This window comes from Magallana gigas, chromosome 9 (genome assembly GCF_963853765.1).
Source record: "Magallana gigas chromosome 9, xbMagGiga1.1, whole genome shotgun sequence".
Lineage (NCBI taxonomy): Eukaryota > Metazoa > Mollusca > Bivalvia > Ostreida > Ostreidae > Magallana > Magallana gigas.
The window spans coordinates 11,141,699-11,164,626 of record NC_088861.1 but is presented as its reverse complement, the minus strand read 5'-3'; the positions used below and the strand labels follow the sequence as shown (position 1 = coordinate 11,164,626).

Here is a 22,928-nt window from a genome sequence, read left to right as displayed (position 1 = left end):
ATGTAGTTAATAAATTTAAACCGAGTAGATATACGTTCATCTTATTTATAGCTATAAAAATGTAAGAAAGAAACTGAAATCATTTCTTTTATTAAATGCATTAATACTATTAGGGTATTTGTTCAATTTCCCGCAATTTCCCGGTTTTCATGATCGCGGCGCCGTTCCAATATGTTTAAATATTTACATGTAATTGTATGTACATGATTCATAAACTATCAATTCTATAACAAACAAAATTACCAATTACCGGTGACGTATTTACTGCATGTGGCAATTGCAAATGACTTGTACATACAATTGTATGATGTGCCAGGCCGGGTATATTTGACATATTTACCCTTATACATATATTTAAATAATCAACCCCTATTTATGATCACCGGTACATTAATTAATTAGCCTCAAGATTTTACTCTTACATACATGTATCGTTAATTTGTAGACGTAACATCTTTGAAACCCAGAGCTAGGAAATAATACTTTGAAAATAAATTACAAATGTAAATTAACTTTTATTCATTAGACTTATCGTATACTCGTACATACTAAGATTCAACGCCTTTAGAAACCCTGACGTGCACCTGGGCACACGACACACCTGTTGTGTATATCTTGTATATTCTGTGTTAGTTCCAGGGGTTTTCTTAAGTTGGACAAACAATAGACTTTAATTAGATATACACAAACATGCACCTGGGCAGACGACACAACTGTTGTGTATATCTTGTATATTCTGTGTTAGTTCCAGGGGTTTTCTTAAGTTGGACAAACAATAGACTCTAATTAGATATACACAAACGAACAAAACTATGTCTAGACAAACAAAGCAGTAATATCCTGCCCGATATAACAAAGGCAGTTGAGAGTCTTTTCATCTTTAACATGTATCTAGCAGATCTAGAGTTAGAAATAATGAAAATTGAAAAAAAAAAATACAAACCTTAAACCGATTAACAAATTAAATCATGCATTTTTGGTTCATTATCTTTATTTTGTTTAATAACCGGATGAACTGAGAGAGAGAGAGAGAGAGAGAGAGAGAGAGAGAGAGAGAGAGATTTCACCGATTAATTTATAATAGGAAACAAACATACTTTAATTAGTTTTATGCACATATTAAGATACAGAGACTGCGCTCATCCCTACAATAATTTTGAAACCCCCAAAAAATTATAAAGAATTTTATAACGGCAATCTGTGTCCATCGGAGCGGTGCTAATGACAGCAATCTGTGTTTAATGGAGCGACGATTAAAACCGCCTGGAACACCCCCCCCCCTTCCTTGGAAATTATATTATAACTCGGATGACCCCCTCCCATCTCTATAAAAGAGCTTTTGCATTTAATATATGTTTTTATTGTTCAGCTTGATCAATATTGACTTAAAGGCCACTTAAAGACAGTGTAAAGGCAGTGTAAAGAGAGCGTAAATGCCACTTAAAGATGCTTAAAGGTGGCTTAAAGGTGGCTTAAAGAAGTTTGGACATTAAGGACCTATAAGCACTTGCTTAAAGGTGACTTAAAGGCGGCTTAAAGGTTGTATAGCCTTTAAGCTCCTTTAAGTCACCTTTAAGCCACCTTTAAGGACTTGCTTTAAGATGGTTTTTCGTCCTGTGACTTTGCTGCAAAGTTTGGTGGAAAGGCATATTGGTCGAATTGAGGAAAATTAGTCGCAGAATGTTCCACGCTACAGATGTATATAAATGTTGTTAATACATCGACCAGGCTTTGGACAGTGTTAAAGCTTGGAAAACCCTATAAATAATACGATTGCATGCGCGTTAAAATTTTGACTTGCTAATTTTAAAATATATAAAATAACGATACCATATAATAATAACTTAGATATAACGAGAGGCCCACGGGCCACATCGCTCATCAACAATAGGCATGATAAAATCAGCCTGAAGTCTTATAAAAAATATCTGGACAATGTGGTACATGTATAATACATGTCGATCCTGTATAAAAAAAAATCCGGTTCCCGCTGTATATCTTTATATTTGTACACAATTCCCTTTTTTAACAGGGTGATTTTATAGTTATATCACATTGCCGTTCTCAAAAAGACCCTTAACAATTGTTTAGTACAGGATATAAACCTACATCAAACCCTGAATCCCTTGTGAGGTCCAATAATCGTCCCAGGGCCAAAGTTTTATAAAAAAATTAAAGAATGAGCAATATGTAAAAAAATCTTGCATGTAAGTAAAAACGTATATAAAAACATTTTTGTAAATAATTAAAATGAATTGTTTTCCTTTAAACAAATGAATCCCCAATGTGACCCAATCCTAAAGATTTTAATTGAACAAACTTGAATCTATACTATCTTAAGTTGTTTTAACTAAATTAACAGTTTTTGTAGGCAATGTTTTTGTAGAAAAAAGATGTAAAGATCCCCCCTCCCCCCCCCCCCGTTGTGACTCCATCCTTCCCTCAAAAATCATGATTTGGATACACTTGACTTTGTACTACCTGACAATGCTTCCACACAAGTTTCCGCTTTTCTGGCCAAATGGTTCTTGAAAAGAAGATTTTAAAAGATTAACATGTACATGTAATCAATATATCGCTATGTAAATTTGACCTTAACATTGTGGCTCGCTCTACCGTCGGGAGTCTTGATTTTTTAAATTTGAATCTACACTACCTTAGGATGCTTCCACACAGGTTTTAGCTTTTCTGGCCAAATGGTTCTTGAGACGAGGATTATTCGAGATTAACTCTTTTTCTATATTCCTAGGTCCTTGCCTCCCCCCCCCTCCCATTGTGCCCACACCCTACCCCCGGGGGTCATAATTTTCACAACTTCAAATTAACACTATCTGAGGATGCTGCTACACAAGTTTTAGTCTTCCTGGCCTTAAGGTTAATGAGAAGAAGATTTTTGAAAATTTCAAGAAAATTTTCAATAATTACAACGTACTAATGATGTCCCCTTCTAAAAAAGCTTGGTTCTTAATCTTCACAACTTTAAATATCCTTAGTCTAAGGATGCTTTGTGCCAAGTCTGGTTGAATTTTGCCCAGTGGTTCTTGGGAAGAGATTGAAAATGTGAATATTTTACATATGGACAGACAGAAGGACAGACGGACAGACGGATGACAGACAAAAATGGGATTACAATAGCTCACTTAAACTTTCAGCTCTAGGTGAGCTAAAAAAAAAACAAGCATTCTGAGAGTATTGCATAAGCAATTCACGTCCCCTACCGGTTTGTAATAGTCTGTGAATGCTTCGGAACATACGACTATTTCAGAACTCCTGTAATTTCGCTAACTCCATTAAGTATTCGCTGGTAGAACGTTTTAAAATCAATGCACTGTTTTGCACAATATCATAACTAACGGTTTCTGTAACCCAAATGTCTGAAATCAAACCTCTATTATTGAACAGGTTGTTATTAGAAATGATAAATGTTATGATACAAATAATGCACAATATTATAACTGACCACATATTAGCCTCGTTCATTCAGTACACATCGAGGGACCTGAAACCGGTAGGGGACTAAAATCATATCTGATATAAAAGTAAAAAATCATACTTTCATTCCACATCCACCAGATCCATCGATTTTTCTTTCCAGCGTAAGTTCATTTCTGAAAGCCTGTATTTCGCTATCATTTTCAACATTCTCATCGTTCTCTACATGAAAACAAAAACAAAAAACGTATGATATACAAAAGATGAAACATCGACAAGTGTATGTATAATGTCTAACTAATACAATAAAGTCCAATGCTCATATTATGAACATTATTGTTTTTAAAACCTCTGTATTTTTTTATAACTTGTCTAATATCATTCTACAACAATCTCAAATTTGCATTTAGGTGAATGCTTACTTTCGTAATAATAATTTATATATTCGGAAACATATTTGCGTATTGCCTCATGCAATCAAAGCGTCGTCTTTGAAAAAATATCCTGGTATATTCTGTAACATTGAGAAAGAAAAAATTTGCATATGTCAATGTAATTAAAGAGAACAAATTGTAGTTAAGGAGTTAGTTATTAAGATAGATAGATAGATAGATAGATAGATAGATAGATAGATAGATAGATAGATAACCATTGCTCCTCTTGTCTCGAAGCTTCTTGGAATAGAAGCGTGGGTAGTGAACGTCCAGATTTCATTGCTGGATACAAATAAATTGAAACCTTGATAATTGTACAGTTTCTACGTTATCCTTTGAATCTTTTCGATTTAGTCTTTGTTAAATAGATGTACATGTATGAGTATCAAAAGCCCAAGTTTCAATACTAGGAAAACACGAGATTTTGAAGAGTTACACTTGCTTAAAAAAAGTTTTTACTTGAATCAGGTAACGAAGTGTATGCCTTAGGAAAAATGTGTCGTGTCTGTGTGTGTGTGTGTGTGTGTGTGTGTGTGTGTGTGTGTGTGTGTGTGTGTGTTGGGGGGGGGGGGGGGGTGGAGAGTGAGAGAGCTTCTTTCCGTTTGCGTTAGTTCTGTGATTCATTGATGCTTACAATTATAAACATGAAACTTAAAAAAAAAACAACGAAAAAAGCATTTTTCTTCTTAAGTTTGTTTCATTGTGTCCAAGATAATTTTTAAATTAACGACAGTGATACATTCATATCATATATTAATATTAAAGCAATTTAAATCATCATTTACATGGCAATCATACAATTATTTGTTAAACAAAACAAAGATATCATTGACGAAGTCGAAACAAATTTTTATCACAATAAAGTAAAAGAAAATTTAATTTCTGCTTTTCAACCTATGTTCCATTCCACGATATATTTTTCACTTTTTTGTGGTTTATTAAAAAACCAGAAGCATACGTACTGTTTTGATATAAGGTCTAACATATTATCACGCCTGAGGTACATGACTCCGTCTAGATATCCTCCAGGTGAAATTAGAACTTTTTGAGCATCTCTAAAAATATATGCAATTGATAAGGAAGAGAAAAAACCCGTTGGAAATGGGAAATGGAATTACTAACTCAGTACGTTCAGTACGGATGTTTTTTACGGAATTACAAAACAATCTGAGAATTCATTCGTATATGTCTCTTTTCGATTTGGATACGTTTTGCAATTGATTGCAACATTTTCGGAATTAGTATTTGGGATATTACTAAGAATTATCTAGAAAATTAAATAAAATCTTAATAAAAAAGAGATGTAACATATATAACCTGTTTATGCCATGCATATAATGGAAATGTGGTGAAAGTAACTTGTAGATAGGATGCCTGTCTGAAAGATTTCTATGCATGCACACGCTTACTCCATCCATCAGCATATGCGTGAATCCTTTTATAAGAAACTTATTTGTTATTTTTATGTTCGTTCATATATACGTCAGATGATATCATGCAAAACATTTCTCATTCATTCAAGAGAAGAACCTTTACAGGATTAATGTAAGATGAAACGGCCAATATTACCAAGATGGATGATTGATTCATGGTATTGAGCTTCTAACATATTGAACAACATTCTTATTTTCACCCACTTTCGTAAAGGTCCATTTTTTACACCCTGTGGCGGAGGTTTGTGAACCTGAATTTGCAGAAATAATGAATAAAAACTCAAAAACTATTTGAAAAGTTAAGGCTATTTTATTTTATATTTATAAGTATTTTTAAGTCAGTTAATTAGTTTTATTTGAAATGAAAATAAAAAACGAAATAGAAAATATATTTGTTTTGATATACTTCTCCGTCAACATGTGTCTTGGTGTTGAGCCATACAGCAACTGGCATAAGCAGGTTTTCGTAAACTGTAAACAAAGCTACCGGCGCTAGAAGCTGAAATGACATTTTTTAAATCAAACAAGAGGCCCATGGAGCCACATCGCTCACCTGAGCAACAATCGCTTTATATGGGTGTACAAAGGATATTGTGCCATATGACCCCTCGGTAGAAAAACAAAAAAAAAAAATCCCATAAAATAAACTGTATCAAAATTTTATTTTCCTAAACTTAATCTTTGACAATGTACCCTAATGAAATACCATTTTTATCAAAAATAAGATCTGATGCAAGAAATAAAACTAAATTTTTGGTAGAGGTACACTGTTAACTCCACTTCCTTTTTTTTTAGTTCTGCCCCCTCACTTTAAAAACACGATCAAATTATATATGAGAATATGCATATATATAGGTACATATTCATCTTCAACTACATTTTACTAGTTAGTTATTGTATTTTATTTAAAAAATTCCTACATGTGAAAGAAGGAAATTGTACCTCAAGGCGCTCAAATTAATAATATTCAAAAATTGTATTGGTCTCCGCATTATAAACGATTGTTGTTTACCAGCCGTGAACTCGTGCGACGTTTAATAACCTTACTCACTTGATCGATGAATACACTCGAATGAAAAATGTTATCATGTGATATGTTAAAGAACTACAGTATTACATGTACATGTATAACCAATGCATAGGCGTCGAAACTGAGTAGAAGGGGGGGGGGGTTCCCCCTCCCCACTTTTTTGGGGCAATGTTAGACATAGCCATACTCAAAATCTTTCTTTTTTTGCCTGTCAATTATTTAATTGTGTCTGAAAAACCAACAAAGTTGGTGTAGATTTATCGTATTAGGAGTTGGCCCCAAAAAGTTGAAAATGCATAGAGCTATTACATGTATAATCAATGCAATGGCGTCGGAACTGGGTGGACGCCCCCGGACAGACGGACGACGGACAAAATGTGATCAGAATAGCTCACTTGAGCTTTCAGCTCAGGTGAGCTAAAAACGAAATATTTTTTTTTAAGTTATAAAAGTGTGTTTGGTTTTGTTTATTTGCTACTAATGTTTTAAAAGCAATGTTAAGGTGTAAAATGTGTATTTCACATACATACCCAACATTGTAATCAACACGGTTTTTAAATCTTTATTTCAATTTTGAAAACAAAAATTACCTTTGGTTCTTTAAGGGAAATATCTGTTAAATCGACAATGTATACATTGTTTTGCTTAATTTGGACTTGCAGTGACTGCGAACTAAGGTATGGATGGCTCTTTTCAATTTCCCTAACGAATGGGAGAAATCTGTTAAAATACAAATATGATAAAAATGCATGTATTTAAAACAAACACATTATCGAATACATTTTCTTTGAACAAAGTTATTGCATTGCATTTGCTGAACATATGCAACTAATGGGTTTTGTCGTTTATCGCACGCTATAATATAATCAATATTTTTCACAGTATGATGTTAAACGAGGGGTTCCAAAACAAGAAAATAATATATACACATGTAAATGTCTGTTACATGTACAAGCCTAAACAAAAAAAGAAGCAATGGTAACTGGAGAAAATAGAAATGACATGTAGTTACAAACGTCCTTGAGGTCTTATATATTGAAATGTTGATATCATTTCAGTTTGATAACAATAAGCGTTTTGATGTTTGTCATATATATGGCTAGATTTAAATGGGCATAATCATTATTCTGGTCAAAAATTATTTTTTCTGATCTAATTTTAAGAATGCTTCAGTAAGGCATTTTTGATTTTAATAGGCAACCAAAATCGGAGGGCCTTTCGTTGAATTATAAGCGAGTTACAGAGCTTACAATTCTATGTTATGTAATGAAAGCTTTTGGTTACATTTTGAATGTTGAAGTGAAATTTTCAGTTTCAGACCTTAAATAAATATGTTAAATGTTAAGAACTGTTTAGTTATGCTTTAAATGAATAAGAAGAGAAACAAATCACCTTTAAAAAAGATATTTTCGTATATTAAACATAATTAAACATATCTAAACAAATACAGGACTTGAGCCTTGTTTACATGAGAACAAATAGTGAGCCTGAATGATGCATCTTGCTTGTAGCTCTACGACTGACTCTCAAATTTCATATTATCATTAGAATTGCATTCCTAAAGCATATTGTATAATAAAAACAGAAAATAGAATTTGACCAAAAATGTGACTATGCCTCTTTAATATAATTTATTTCCTAAATCACAATAGCTTCAAACCCCCCCCACCCCCACCCCCCTACACATTTACAAGAAGTAAAACTTTACTGTTCAGGAACTTCATCGACACGTTTAATGAGATTGCGAGTCACTCCGTTTATCCTCTGCCACGCAAACCAATGATCGGCCTGAGCTATCTGCGACTGAAACACAATGAACCGTATGAAAGAAAGGTAATGCATTTCTAAAAATAAGACCATTGAAATTGAATGAAATAATCAGAAAAAATCAAGTTCTATAATGACTGCAAAATCGATTTGCTCATACATTGTACTTCTGATACAAAAATGTTACTTTAAACCAAACCTGGGTTAACTTTTAAATGACAGTATAGTATTTAACAATTGAAAACATGATATTTAAAAAAAAATAAAATAAAATGCATTTATACGAAATAGAACAACTGCATTAAAATTTAATTAACGATCTATTTCATGCATTCCTCATATATAAATGTGTTTCTAAACGCACACTGGTCTGATGAGGCAAATCTACCGCTTCTTTTCTCCACACCTTACAGCCCTACAAAAAAAAACAAATCTGGCAGATGTCTGTGCATTATTCGTCTTTGTATAAGAGAGAGTGAGAGAGAGAGAGAGAGAGAGAGAGAGAGAGAACGCTCTGAATATTAGGCTAGGTAATAGGCTAGCTTACCATTGGTTCGTTCAGAAAAAATGACCATTGGAAATGACTGATCATTCCTTCAATAGTCCATCTATTGTAACGTGCAGAGGGCTACAATTTTAAGATACACATATATATTTAAAGTATATCATGACTTGTGATAGTATGCAAGTTTTATTCATCAAGTTGTGAGATACCTTATACCTTAACGAGGAAATAAAAATAACACTGAACGAGTTAGACAACAATATTTTGTTGGCCTATCAAATAGAATAAGAATTTCGTTTTATTTCACGTTTAAACAACTATTGCTCAAAAAAATCCCTAAACGAAATTTTTGATGCAATTGTTCCTTACGCCTTTTAAACAGTAACGGGTACACAAATTGTTACTGAAGTTATTAAAAGATAGTATAAAAACATTAACACAAGAATGATATATAGTAGATACATGTAGTGATGCAACATTGTGACAAAATAGTTCATTGCATTATTTTTCTCTTACAAAAAGTTTCCGTTTAAGCGATACATGCACAGTGTTTGATCTCGTTTACCTTTGGTCTTTGAAATAGAAGGAATGAAATGATAAAATGAATCAGTCTATCTATCCTCCATTTCAAATGCTGGTGAAAGACGCAATACAGCCGATGAAGAAGAAAATGAACTATAAATCGTATCTGTGAATGAGAAACAATACATCATAATCGTCAGATGTAAATGGATTAATGAAGAATGCTTTTGTCAAATAGAATATTTCAGACTAGACCAAATAAACAAACACATTGAACAAATGAAACGTCTTTATCCTTCTTAAATGAAAACCTCAAACAATGTATAAATCGATCTTAAAGCTTTTTTTTCTACTTGTATATTCATTGTGCGGTTGCAGAAAATTAGGAAACAAACAAATAGTAATTGTGTATATATATATATATATATATATATATATATATATATATATATATATATATATATATATATATATATATATATATTCATGTGTATATAAAAATGAATCATAATTGAACAATAATTTAAAAATGTAGTCAGTACCTCGTGTAAGAAAGATCTCTTTTCTTCTTTTGGTAATTTTCGTAGCTAAAATTTAAAAAAAGGCATACGTATAAAATAAAAAAGTCATATTGGATGTCGCATAGTAATTGTTTTTGTCCGCCGTGACAATTTGTTCGCCGTCAAGAAATGCCCGCCTTTTTTTGTATATATCTACCGAAATACTTGGTAATTAAAAAAAAATAGTAATAGCGTCATGTAAAAGAAATGTGTTCTAATTAAAGATGTGACTAATTTTATCACTTATTGAACATTTCGGTGAAAGTAATAAATAAGTCAACACGTAATCAAAGGTTGCTTCTATTTGAAAAATAACGTAATTAAAGAACAGTTTACTTTCTAATAATATGTTGTCAGAAACTTACTATAGTTAAACAACTGAAAAACATACTAAAATATTTTTTTTGATTTATATTTTCATAACAACTTACCATTGGCGGTAGATTAAGAATTACATCATCCATTGATCTCTGTTCGACATCCAAAAACATGTGGGTCTTTTGTTCTAGTTGGTAGTTTTTTCTCGCAGTTTCTAGATTCTTTTCTCTTATGTCAAATTCATCATCATCTTTTGGAAGCGAAACATTTGGTTTTATACTTGTAAATATGTTGCCCATTTTGACGTTGGTATCTTGAAATGACAAAGCAATATGTCATAAATGTAAGTTTTCACAGGTTCATTATAAAATGCGCACTTTTAAAAACATTTTAACATTCTCCTTTTATCGTTTATCTAGAAATGCAACAAGACAGCTCTAAATGCACATACATTATACATCTGAATTTGTGAATAAAAATGTTCTGGGAACTTTTGAATAATTTTAATTTCAAAATCTTTAACTTATCACGTCTCCTATCATTACGTTTGTCTGTTTGTGCAATTTTGTCCCGGCTATGCCTTTGTTTTAGATAACCTTTTAAAGAACTGAAAGATTGCTCATGACGTAAAAGATGTGTTAAGACCTTTACGGATGGATTTAAAACATCAGAGCGTCCATCATCACACCCTGTCGTCACCGGAAGCGATTGAATTTTTTTTTCAAAATCTGTATTATTTGTAAGGTTTATAGAGATTTGACATTGAATGCAAAATGTGTATTTTGTATTATAAATGGTTAATGAATAATTATGCTGGATTTTGACCTTGAGATTTTTCAAGATTTGAGATTTTTCCAAATATTTTCAGACCGGAAGCTACAGACCTACAGCTACGAACATGACTGAAGATCGGAGATCGTAATGAAAAGTATCAATTTATTTTTGTTTTAATTGTGTTTTAAACTTCTGTTATACCCTTTGCTGAAAAAAAACCGCATGTAATGAGAGAGGGTTCAAATTTTCATTAAATACTTTTTATTTCATTTTATGTGTGAGAAAAAAGACAAGGAAATCTAAATGTAGTATAGTTTACTAATATCCACACATGTATTTGTAATCAGATTTCAGCTGAAAAGGAAATAATGATTTGGCTTTATGAGATTTCTGGACTTTTCACTTTAAACACTTTGATTTGTTAGTATGTGTTGTATGGAAATCTTTACCTTAGATCGGACCAATAAATATGTTTTTCTTTACACAGAACTTTGCGTAACTTCAATTGACACTTTTATCAAAAAGGACTATATATGGTTTGAGCCAAAAATGGCCCCCTAAAATGAACATTGTCATTTTACTGTAATTCTTTGTTTTATTTGTACAAATATACATTTGAAGTTTTTTCATAATTTTCATTTTGATTTAAGTGCCCACAATTTAAAAATATGACATCATAAAGTTTACCATTTCCCGCCATTTTCTCATTTTAGCATAAAACGGCTTGTTTTGAGGCAGTTTTTCTTTAAGGAAACATTGAGCGACTACTTGAACAAACAAAATATTTTCACCAAAGATGTATCCTTCCAATACTTGTAAGTAACAAAAAGTTCGTTCTTGTTCAAAGAGTCGCTCTATATTTCCCATTCGAAAAAAGATAAGAAAAATGTCAAGTTTTGGTTGATTTTGATTGAATTATAAAAATAGCGTCACTTCTGACGTCATATACTGCCAGTGAGTGCATATAAATCAAATAAATGGGTGAAAAACATATTTCATGTCAACTCTATTATAAAATAACACAACAAGTTAATGTACCTGAATCATTTTAAAAATAGCGAATTTTGGGGGCCAAATTTGACTAATATCATATATAGTTCTTTACTGTACAAATCACTCCAAACATTTAAAAGATTTTTTAAAAAATTCTCCTTTAGATGTTTGGTAATCAAGTTAACAGAGTATCTATCTATCTATCTATCTATCTATCTATCTATCTATCTATCTATCTATCTATCTATCTATCTATCTATCTATCTATCTATCTATCTATCTATCTATCTTTTTTACTTTCTTTCTTCTTAAATCTAATGTCAAACTTTGTAAAATATAAAGTATATATTTTATATCGTGTATTTATTAAGATACGTCCTCGTAATTTTATGTAAGTCAGGTATTCAATTACTTAAATACAATTGTTGTATAAATGTCAAAAACAAAGGGAGGAAATAAATTTCTGACGCAGCTAATATAAGTTGCGCAAGCTTGCAAGTTTCATTGGTAATGCCACTTTACAAATTTGGTACTATTATTTTAACCGAATACAAAACCTTTGTATTTAGTAGCTCCTTGTATTTCATTGTGTATTTATGCAAAAACAAACTCGCTTCAGCTAATTAAGACGTTTTATGAGTTACCTGAACACAAATTAAACATTTCGATTCATGTTAATAAATGATATACATGTAACTGTCACTTATACACTCACTTTTGCCTTTGGTCCTCTGTTAATTTGAATGTTTTTTGCTCCAATCAATATTTACCTTTCACCTTTGCTAAATATCGCAGTCTGGTTTCAACGTCCTTATATGTGCTTCGTAATCTATTAGGGATAAAATGCTGACGTTGGACCTGCCACTTTAAAGGGTCTAGAGTAAAGGGGATGGAGCTTGATGTGTCAGTCTCAATTTAGAGTCCGTTTGATCTGTCATTTTAATGTTATTATGCACCTTATAGCTAAAACATGTGCATTGAATATGTGACTGGTTGTTTACTGATAAATTATGAATGCAAGTTAGAAATTTAAAAAAAGAGAGGGGTGCGCTAACATTAAATGAATTCAGCAACTTCAAATGAACTTTATCAGGAGACGTAGATTACTATAGGCTTGTGTACTATAATTTCTGAGTTCAATGAGACTGGGCACAGAAGGTTAACTCACCTTAACGTAAAGAAATTAAATGCCCCCACCCCCCCCCCCCCCCCAACCGTAACAAATTTTAATAAACGGATCTAAAAGAACATTACTCATTGACTGTCATTATTAATTTCAACAATAACACAGATCAGAAATTTATTTTTCGTTATCAACAAAGTCCAAAATCATCCATTCAGGTGTATAGGTCTAAATGAACATCCTTGTTTACATGTGAAAGTAAATGTAATCGCCACAATAGTTATTAGCTTTGTTAACATACAATAGCTACATCAATTTACAATGACATATTTTCGGATTATATTCAACAATATAAGGTGAAGATTTCAAATTTGAAAGAAAGTCTTACTGTTTTCTCTCTAACTGGAAAACCTCAGAATTGAAGGCAAACCAAAGAGGAACATCAGTACGAAAAGGCAAAAATTATTTAAATTGCACTCAAGCCAAAGATTAACATGTAAATCTAAAAAAAATGATACGCTAGATTTCAAATAGCTCTTTCATTTGACATTTCTTGCTCATTTAGTAAAAAAAATGCTATAGATTAAGATAATTGTTTACAGACAAATTAAGAAAACCATTCAATGATCTTGTTCTCAAATGGTATGATTTCCAGGAATATTTGAGTTGAAATTCCAAGTCAACACGAGTGTCAACTTCGCTACAAATACTGTTTGAAATGTCTTGCCATGTCAAAGTGCATTCAGGAATTTAAGCACAAATATCTTCATGACCTTCGGAAAGGTAATATAACAATTATTTTTGTTATACTTTCATGTTAAATACTGAAATCTGATTGGTTTAGACGCAGTTCATAATCTGTTCTATTACCCACAGCGTTAGCAACGCACTTAGCAACGGGTAACATTACGAATTGTTAAATGCGCAAACATCATGCGCGTACGGTTCGCCTTAGAATTCACGTTATTCCTATCTAAAAGCAGTGATGTTTTCTTTAAAATTAAGACATTCAGTATAACAAAATAAATAGTGCCTGTTTGGGAGGATAACAGTTGAAATTGACACCCCTCGAAAACCATTACGAATTGTTAAATGCGCGCGAACATCATGCGCGTACGGTTCGCCTTAGAATTCACGTTATTCCTATCTAAAAACAGTGATGTTTTCTTTAAAATTAAGACATGCAGTATAACAAAATAAATAGTGCCTGTTTGGGAGGATAACAGTTGAAATTGACACCCCTCGAAAACCATTGTCAACCTCCGCTTCCTCAGCTTTCCACTGCCATTACATCTAAATCATTCAGACATTATTGAAATAATTTTCAGTTCCATGACAATAGTTTATTTAAACACAAATCATACCCTGCATTCGAACATTTATATCCTGGTTCATCAAAAGGAATTTGTTGAAACATCCAATAGAAATGTACAAAATAAGAACTTTTCTTCAATGGGTAATACAGATTTCATGACAGCCCTTAAAGTTCAACTTCAGGAGGAATATGAATGCAAAAATAACACAAAACATGTATGATAGACCAAAATACTATAAACCTATGAAAGAAAAATGAAAATGTTACAATTTCATTATATTGATAACAAAGAGCATATGAGGGTAATTCTTTAACTCGTTTTCATTGTTGGTTACAAATATTTCGCCGTTCCTTCGATCGATTTCTTCTTTCAGTTTGATGTCAGCTAGATTTATCTGAAAACTACTCCGAAAAATAAATAATAGATTTTTATACCGGTACTATTAGGTAAAAAAAAACACCTTTTGAAGCATAACACATATATTATATGTTGTTATACTTTCATGTTAAATACTGAAATCTGATTGGTTAAGACGCAGTTAATAATATTTACTATTACCCTCAGCGTTAGCAACGCACTTGGCAACGGGTAACATTAAAAAATGTTACATGCGCGAAAATTATGCGCGTACGGTTCGCTGTAGAATTCACGTTATTCCTATATAAAAGCAGTAAAATTTTCTTAAAAATTTTAAAAAAGACATTCAGTATAACAAAATAAATAGTGCCTGTTTGGGAGGATAACAGTTGAAATTGACACCCCTCGAAAACCATTGTCAACCTCCGCTTCGCGTCGGTTGACAATGGTTTTCTCTGGGTGTCAATTTCAACTGTTACCCTCCCAAACAGGCACTATTTATATAATACTCTATAAAGTAAATGAATACATGCATAACATCATACTCTTGGACATATGTTCTTCCTAATACGTTCACTGCTTTTAGAGAGGATTTTAATAGTTTCTCAAACTGTTTGTAAGTACAGGGGTCAAGAGCTTCATTTCCTTTATTGTGGCAAAAATTTCAATTCCTATATCACCCTGTTTATTGAATAAAATATAAAAAGTATGAACAGTATAAATTCTAAGAGTATTTTTCTCTTTATATTTTAAACTATTTTCAATTATCATTCAACATGATAATTCAGTTCTGTTGATATCCAAAGTTATTTTCTTATGTTTAAAAATGTTATAACTATAACGATTCATACATATTGATATTTATGTTAGTTAATAATGTCTTCTCGAATTACTTGTATCCATTAGTTTTATAAATCGTATATTACATTACTAATTGCTCTATGTTTACTCTCTGTGTCCACTCTAGATTAACTTTGGTTCACTCTGGGTACACGCAAGTATTCTAAAACCAGGAGTATACTCAGAATAAATCCCCAAAGTAAACCCAGAGATTATTTTGGATTTACCTTCTTTAAGGTTGGGTCGGGCCGGTATTGTAAATGTAAACATATTTTCTAAAGGGAGCAGGTTATACTTGCATATTTTGATACTTTTTGTGTAGAATATTAATAAGTTACATGCATGACTGAAGCATTGTCTTTTTGTGATAAGAAACTTATGGAATTTTACACAAAATACTGTAGAATCATAATTTTTAATCGTGGAGATCAATGTTTGTGGGGACGTAATTTCGTTGGTAGCGAGTTCTTTTTCGTAAATAAATATTGAACATGTGCTTTCATATACGTTCGTTGGGATGATAAATTGGTAACGAGGGTTATCCATGAAAGCCAGGAACATTGATTTATTTAAAAACATCATTCATACATGTACGTTGCTCTTATTAGGTTTTTTTAAAGCTAATTGTAACCTCTAGTTAAACGCCATTGGGTCATTTTTTCCGCGAACTTAAATATCACTTTGTTAAACTTGATCACCCAGCACATTAATTATCAAGTCTTTCCGAGAAAAAAAAATTAATAAAAAAACGTTGCTATTATATTTCCTTCCCCTTTTAGTTGCATTTACGACGCAGTAATTGCGATGTATGCATCCATGTAAATCCTAAAAGAATGGCACGTGACCGATGAATTCTAGATTTAAGCTGACACATCATTTTTTATAGTTTTACATTTAACGCTTATCAGGCACTTTAACTTGTAACATTTTTTTTTGCATTACATTGTCAGAAAATGATGTTTATTTATTATGTCCCCTCTTCGAGGAAGGGAGGGCATATTGCTTTGTTGTTGTTTGTCGGTCTGTCGCTAGGTCGGTCCACAAATGGTTTCCGTTCATTTTCTTCGCAGAGGTTCTACATGAAATGAGATTTAGCATACAGAATTATTATTGAATATCTAAGTCAAGTTCGATTTTGGGTTCTTTAAGGTTCTTTATTGACCAAAGGAGCCATGTTGCTCATAGGCATAAAATACATACAATTAACAGGAGAATGGCGGGGGATTCTACATGGTATACATGTATATATCAAACGGTGTACAATATTATTAATATATAATATATATGTAAATATTCGTAAGGCAGATAACATCATAAGGAATTAACATATTATTTTTCTCTCAGCTTCGAAGCTTTCAATAAATATTGGCAAAGTTTCTGAATAGATTTGAAGTTATCATAACTACAGCTGTATAAATTTGAAAAAAGGAAGGTTTCTTATAGTAGTAAGGTTTTATGTATTTTTCTCGAATATTCAAAAAAGCAGGACAGATCAGAACAAAATGAAATTCGTCCTCCATCTCTTGAGAATTACACAAAGTACATTTACGGTCATTTCTAGGTATGTTTTATACCCTCCGTTTTCAACGTGTTGATACTGCCGCCGATCGCTCTAAGGTACTGTAATCATTCGACTGCCAACTTCACGCCTGATTAAGCTAATTAGCTAATTAAAATTGACGTCCGAGTTAATAAATGAAAATTTTAACCCCCGTTATTAACTCGTACGGCACTTATGATTTAATTCAATATGTGCTGTTATTGAAATTTTTACTCTGTGAACGTCAGAGTATATAGCGTGCATTGAGTTTAAAATGACTGAAAACAAGATTTCCTGCAGAGTATATATAACGTTTCCTTGCTCATAGGCATAAAATACATACAATTAACAGGAGAATGGCGGGGGATTCTACATGGTATACATGTATATATCAAACGGTGTACAATATTATTAATATATAATATATATGTAAATATTCGTAAGGCAGATAACATCATAAGGAATTAACATATTATTTTTCTCTCAGCTTCGAAGCTTTCAATAAATATTGGCAAAGTTTCTGAATAGATTTGAAGTTATCATAACTACAGCTGTATAAATTTGAAAAAAGGAAGGTTTCTTATAGTAGTAAGGTTTTATGTATTTTTCTCGAATATTCAAAAAAGCAGGACAGATCAGAACAAAATGAAATTCGTCCTCCATCTCTTGAGAATTACACAAAGTACATTTACGGTCATTTCTAGGTATGTTTTATACCCTCCGTTTTCAACGTGTTGATACTGCCGCCGATCGCTCTAAGGTACTGTAATCATTCGACTGCCAACTTCACGCCTGATTAAGCTAATTAGCTAATTAAAATTGACGTCCGAGTTAATAAATGAAAATTTTAACCCCCGTTATTAACTCGTACGGCACTTATGATTTAGACTCGAATTTTTTATTAAAAGAGATAAAAATAAATTTTAAAAAATTAAGAATAAGAAATTATTAAAAAGTGATTTACAAATAAAAGGTAGGTAAAGGAAACTAATAACTGAAAGAGGCGCAGTTGACAGATTTGATGAAATTACTCTGTGGGTGTCAGGTGATGTCAGTTTTTTTTTTTAAATTTCAAAGTGATTAAATTCAAAACCTTGGGATTTCAAGCTGTTTTTCTATACTGGTACTTAGTATATCATTCTGTCAGCAAAATTTAATATGCATGCTTCTTGATAAAACAACCATCCTACGAGATATTTCTTTTATACCAGTACCTGGAAAATCATTCTGTCGGTAAATTTGATATGTATGCATTTTGATAAAATAACCATCCTAAAAATTCACGTTATTTCACCAGTTTCAAAAATATTTAAAGGTACATTCTGAGAACTCATTATACACATTTAACAAATTTAAATATCTTAAGTGGTAATCGAGTCAGCTCTTCGGAGAATACGAAACCTGTGTAAAATCCAACTTAAATCTTGCTAAATGTAGTTTTGGTTGTATTTTAATTGCGGCTTGTGTAAACATGTTACTGTTTTAATTCAATATGTGCTGTTATTGAAATTTTTACTCTGTGAACGTCAGAGTATATAGCGTGCATTGAGTTTAAAATGACTGAAAACAAGATTTCCTGCAGAGTATATATAACGTTTCCTTCTCTAAATATTTTTGTAATTTATTTCTCGCTATGAACTGTAAATCAGAAAATATACGTAAAATGATAAATGCATTGTACAATACTTATTGTTTTTAAGTTAAGGCGATCTAACATGAAAATAATATCTACGTACGATCCTGCCCAGCGTCATGGACTTATTCATCGGTAAATATTACGTTCCAGTATTGTACACAATTCCTCCAGAATTGGGAACATATCTCAAAATGATTAGATAATCTGTTTTATAGCTTTACGTATTATGAAGAAGAAGAATAAAACATGTTTTACTTATTATATTTGGACTGACCTAGTTTTTGCAATGTATTTATATACTTACAATTGAGAGGAGATTGTGTTTTGTGACATATACATGTATATGACAGGTACAAAAATAAAAATGTTAAAACATTGGTTAAAATACCTTACTGCGTGGATTAAATCACAGCAGTATTTGATTTCTGATAGTCCTTAACACTTCCTTTCTATGATTTGTAGAATTAGCACATGATGGTGGAATCCTCAACTTGCCACCACTCGTCAGATCTATTTGCTCTATATTGACTTTCCCATCATTCAAAGATCTAAAGACTTGAACACCAAATGTATACAGGCCCAACTTTGTCGCCAAGTCATCATATTTTTTTTCTGACAAACCAAGATCTGGATTTGACAAAAGGTATAAAGAACCAACAAGTCAACGTCACTGTCTTAAGTCTTAAAGTGCGTCTTTATTATTGATTTGTCAAATATGTTGTTTACTTGCTGGACACTGATATCGACTTGTTAGATTTTACAAAGCTGACCAAACAGTTCAATGTTTATCTTTGCAGAGACTTAACACATATTACGGTCAGATATCATGACTACAAACTAGGGGACAGAAAGTAAAGAAAAACGTCGTTTAGTAAATCGGAATGAAATAAAAAAAAAACTACCGTACCTTGAATTGTAAACTAAAACTTTAGAAGTGTAACGGTAAATCAAAAATCATTTCATCTACAACAATTTTGCAATAGACTAAGTCTTGTAGATAACAAACTGTTTACTGAGAAAACAGTTATACTTTTCTTTTAATTGTTGTTCTATTGTAAAGTGTTTGAAATACATGTGAATAAAGATTCCTTAATTATGCCCGCACTTTCAAAAGAGAGTTCGGGTATATTGTTGTTACCCTGTTCCGTCCGTCCGTCCGTCCGTCTGTCACGTTTTACTTTCTCAAACTGCTCTTACATCTTATAAACCAGCAAACTGAACTCTTGGAGTTTGATTTGGGGTATCATGTTGTTTTGTAAAAAGGTTTCAAAAATTCTCTGTTAGTCCTGGGGGTCAAATAATTGGTAAAAAATGACTTTTTTTTCACAAAAAACCTTCTTCCTAGAACTCCTCCTACATTTTCAACAGTAGACAAATCTCTTGGAATATGTTTTAGGGTATCCTATAGATGCACAATAAGGTTTCGGAATTTTCAATTTTGTCCTGGGGGTCATTTAATGGCTAAAAATGACGTTGGTTTTTTGTTTTTTTTTTTACAAAAAAAACTGGTTTCAAAAACGTCATTTTTTTGGGCAGTAGCCAAATGATCTTCTAGAATATGATTGGGGGGGGGGGGGTCATATTGAGGCGTGATCAGGTTCCAGAATTTTTTTTTTATTAAGGGGATCATTGGGCAACAAAAAATGACGTTTTTTGGCAAAAAAAAAAAATATGGTTCCCAGAACTCCTCTAACAACTTTTGGAGTAGCTATGTCATCTCTTGGGATATAATTGGGGCTGTCCTATAGATGTGCAATAAGGTTTTAAAAATGTAAATTTCATCCAGGGACTCAAATAATAGCAGAAAATTGACGTTTATTATTAAAAAAACAAACATTGATCCAAGAGCTCCTCTTATGATTTAATGGACAGACAGTCATATCTTGGGATATGATAGGGACTGTTCTATAGATGTGCAGTAAGGTTTTCAAAATTTAAATTTCATCCAGGGAGTCAAAAAGTAGCAGAAAATTGACGTTTATCACTTCCAAAAAACATAGATCCTAGAACTCCTTTTATGATTTAATGGAAAGACGCATCATATATTGGGATATGATAGGAACTGTTCCATAGATGTGCATTACGGTTTTGAAAAATTAAATTTAACCCTGAGGCCCATTACCTACCGGTACATACCTTTTGATGCCCTTTAAGGATCAAGAATATATATGGTTAAGGGGTGGGGATCTCAACCGTTTTCGAGATATTCGTGCACTTCCTGTTCAAGGGGGGGGGGGGGGTCATGACCACCCCAGGGCCCATGACCTACATACCGTTTGATGCCCCTTGACACAAGGAACAAGAATATATATGGTTTAAGGGTGGGGATCTCAACTGTTCTGAAGATATTAAGGGACTTGCTGTTTGAGGGGGTCAGGACCACCCACAGGGCGCATGACCTACATAACATTTGATGCCCCTTGACATCAGAAACATGAATATATATGGTTTAGGGGTCATGATTATAACAGTTTCTGAGATATATGGTAATTTCAAATTCCTGGGGGGTGGGGATGACCCCAAGGGTCAGATCTAATAAACCCTATATATTGCCAGTACAGCCAATATATGATTATGAAAACCCTATAGTATTATCTTTGTCCGTTTTCAAGTTACCATTTACAATAGAGTCTACGATTCTTCCTACAAGGTTCAATGTTAGACCCCACACCCTTTTGACACCCCCCTCCCCCCTCCCCCGAAAAGTGGTTGTCTAACCCAAAATGAGAAAAATCAAACCAGGGTGCACAACTAGATATGCAGGCCTATCATATCCTAGAGTTTTGTACAATTCTGTTCACCCATCTCTGAGAAACAAGTTCAGAGCAGGAAAGAAGAAAAAGAAGATGAAGAATAATAATACATGTATTTTAAGAACCGTACAAAAACAATAAATCTCCAAATTTCATTCGGGAGACTTAATAATAAAGATTAAATAGAGATAGGATCATCAAACATCAATAATTTAAAGATAGTTAACAATTTCTGATTCGAAGGGGGTCAGGATGACCCCTTAGGGTCATGACTTACATGCCATAATGATCTGATGCGCCTGCATGACCTAAGGAGGAATAATATCTTTGGATTAAGGTGGGGATCTCAATGGTTTTTATGATATTTAATAATTTCAGGAAGAGCACTTGGGATCATGACCTACATACCATCTTAAATGCCTTGAACAAAGAAACAATAATATAATATGTACATGATATATGATTCAATTTAAGAACCCAGATATAGATCAATCATCTGTGTTGTAATACTTCCTATGTATATATACATGTACATGTATTAGTTTGTGTTTTGTTCTATACTATTCATGTTCATGACTGTAGTATGTCTTATTTTAAATTACATTAAAAAATTGTCAAATATGACTTGGAACCCCCACTCCCAAACAAACTCAAATATAAACTGTTCTCCCCCTCCCCTCCCCCCTCCCTTGTCGAATGATCTATTAAAATCAAAATATAATTTGGGTGTCTAAAAACTTTTATAAACTGGTAAAAAATGTTAATCTTAAAAAAAGTTATATTACACCTTGCATAATTGACAAATGATCGATTGAGATATGATCAGAGGTAATATTTCTACCTTGGGATCAATAAGTAGTATTCATTGACAAGTTAAAATTAATAACAATAAAAGATTCAAATTATAAATGTTTACATTCCACATTCACCCCCCCCCCCCTCAATCTAATCTGGTTATAGAGATTCAGTCTTTTTAATACATTCTTACATGTGTACAGTAGCAAATTTTAAATCATTTCTTGATTGCTTTTTCTTTCGTGATTCACATTAACATTTTGGAAATTGCTTAATTCAATTTTTAAGATTTATAAACAAAATGCATCACTTCCATGTGTATTCGCCTATTTGGGGCAATTGTAAAGTCTCTTAAACAAAGCAGTGACATCATTAGGCTAGGATCAAACACTACTGTATAGCATATGAATAAGATAGAATACATTATTATTTCTAGTTCTAAAATGTCAAGGTGTCTCCAAGGGGGCATAATCTACATACAATTTTACGCGCAATGACACAAAAAGCAAAAATAAATTATATGGTTTAGGGATGAGGATCTCAGATCTCAGAAGTTAACAAAATATACAGTGTATCATATCATTTCTTATTTCATAAAGGCGCGGGGGGGGGGGGGTTAAAGACAACACCTGGGGGTCATTTATGTACTTTACACCATTTGATGCATCATAATTACATTAGAAGATATTTTGTATTTTCCTGTTTCGTGGGGTCAGAACAGTCCCATAAGGTCATGACCCAGGCACGTAGCATCGTTTTTGAAAGTGGGGGGGCCAGACCCATCCAAAAAATCTTGACAA

At 32.5% G+C, this 22,928-nt stretch overlaps 1 protein-coding gene across 1 annotated transcript; it reads right to left on the bottom strand.

The window, feature by feature from the left end:
• Positions 1-1,619: 1,619 nt before the first annotated feature.
• Positions 1,620-12,594, bottom strand: LOC136271200 (arachidonate 12-lipoxygenase, 12R-type-like). Its single transcript, XM_066070668.1, has 16 exons — positions 12,539-12,594; positions 10,115-10,314; positions 9,666-9,710; positions 9,167-9,289; positions 8,644-8,724; positions 8,461-8,511; positions 8,038-8,132; positions 6,920-7,049; positions 5,706-5,798; positions 5,436-5,550; positions 5,184-5,301; positions 4,829-4,921; positions 4,082-4,148; positions 3,855-3,946; positions 3,554-3,654; positions 1,620-1,758 (listed from the first exon to the last, which is right to left on the bottom strand). The coding sequence occupies exons 2-14, from the start codon at positions 10,298-10,300 to the stop codon at positions 3,902-3,904; spliced, it is 1,242 nt and encodes a 413-aa protein (XP_065926740.1). The 5' UTR covers positions 10,301-10,314; positions 12,539-12,594; the 3' UTR covers positions 1,620-1,758; positions 3,554-3,654; positions 3,855-3,901.
• Between the last annotated feature and the right edge of the window lie 10,334 nt (positions 12,595-22,928).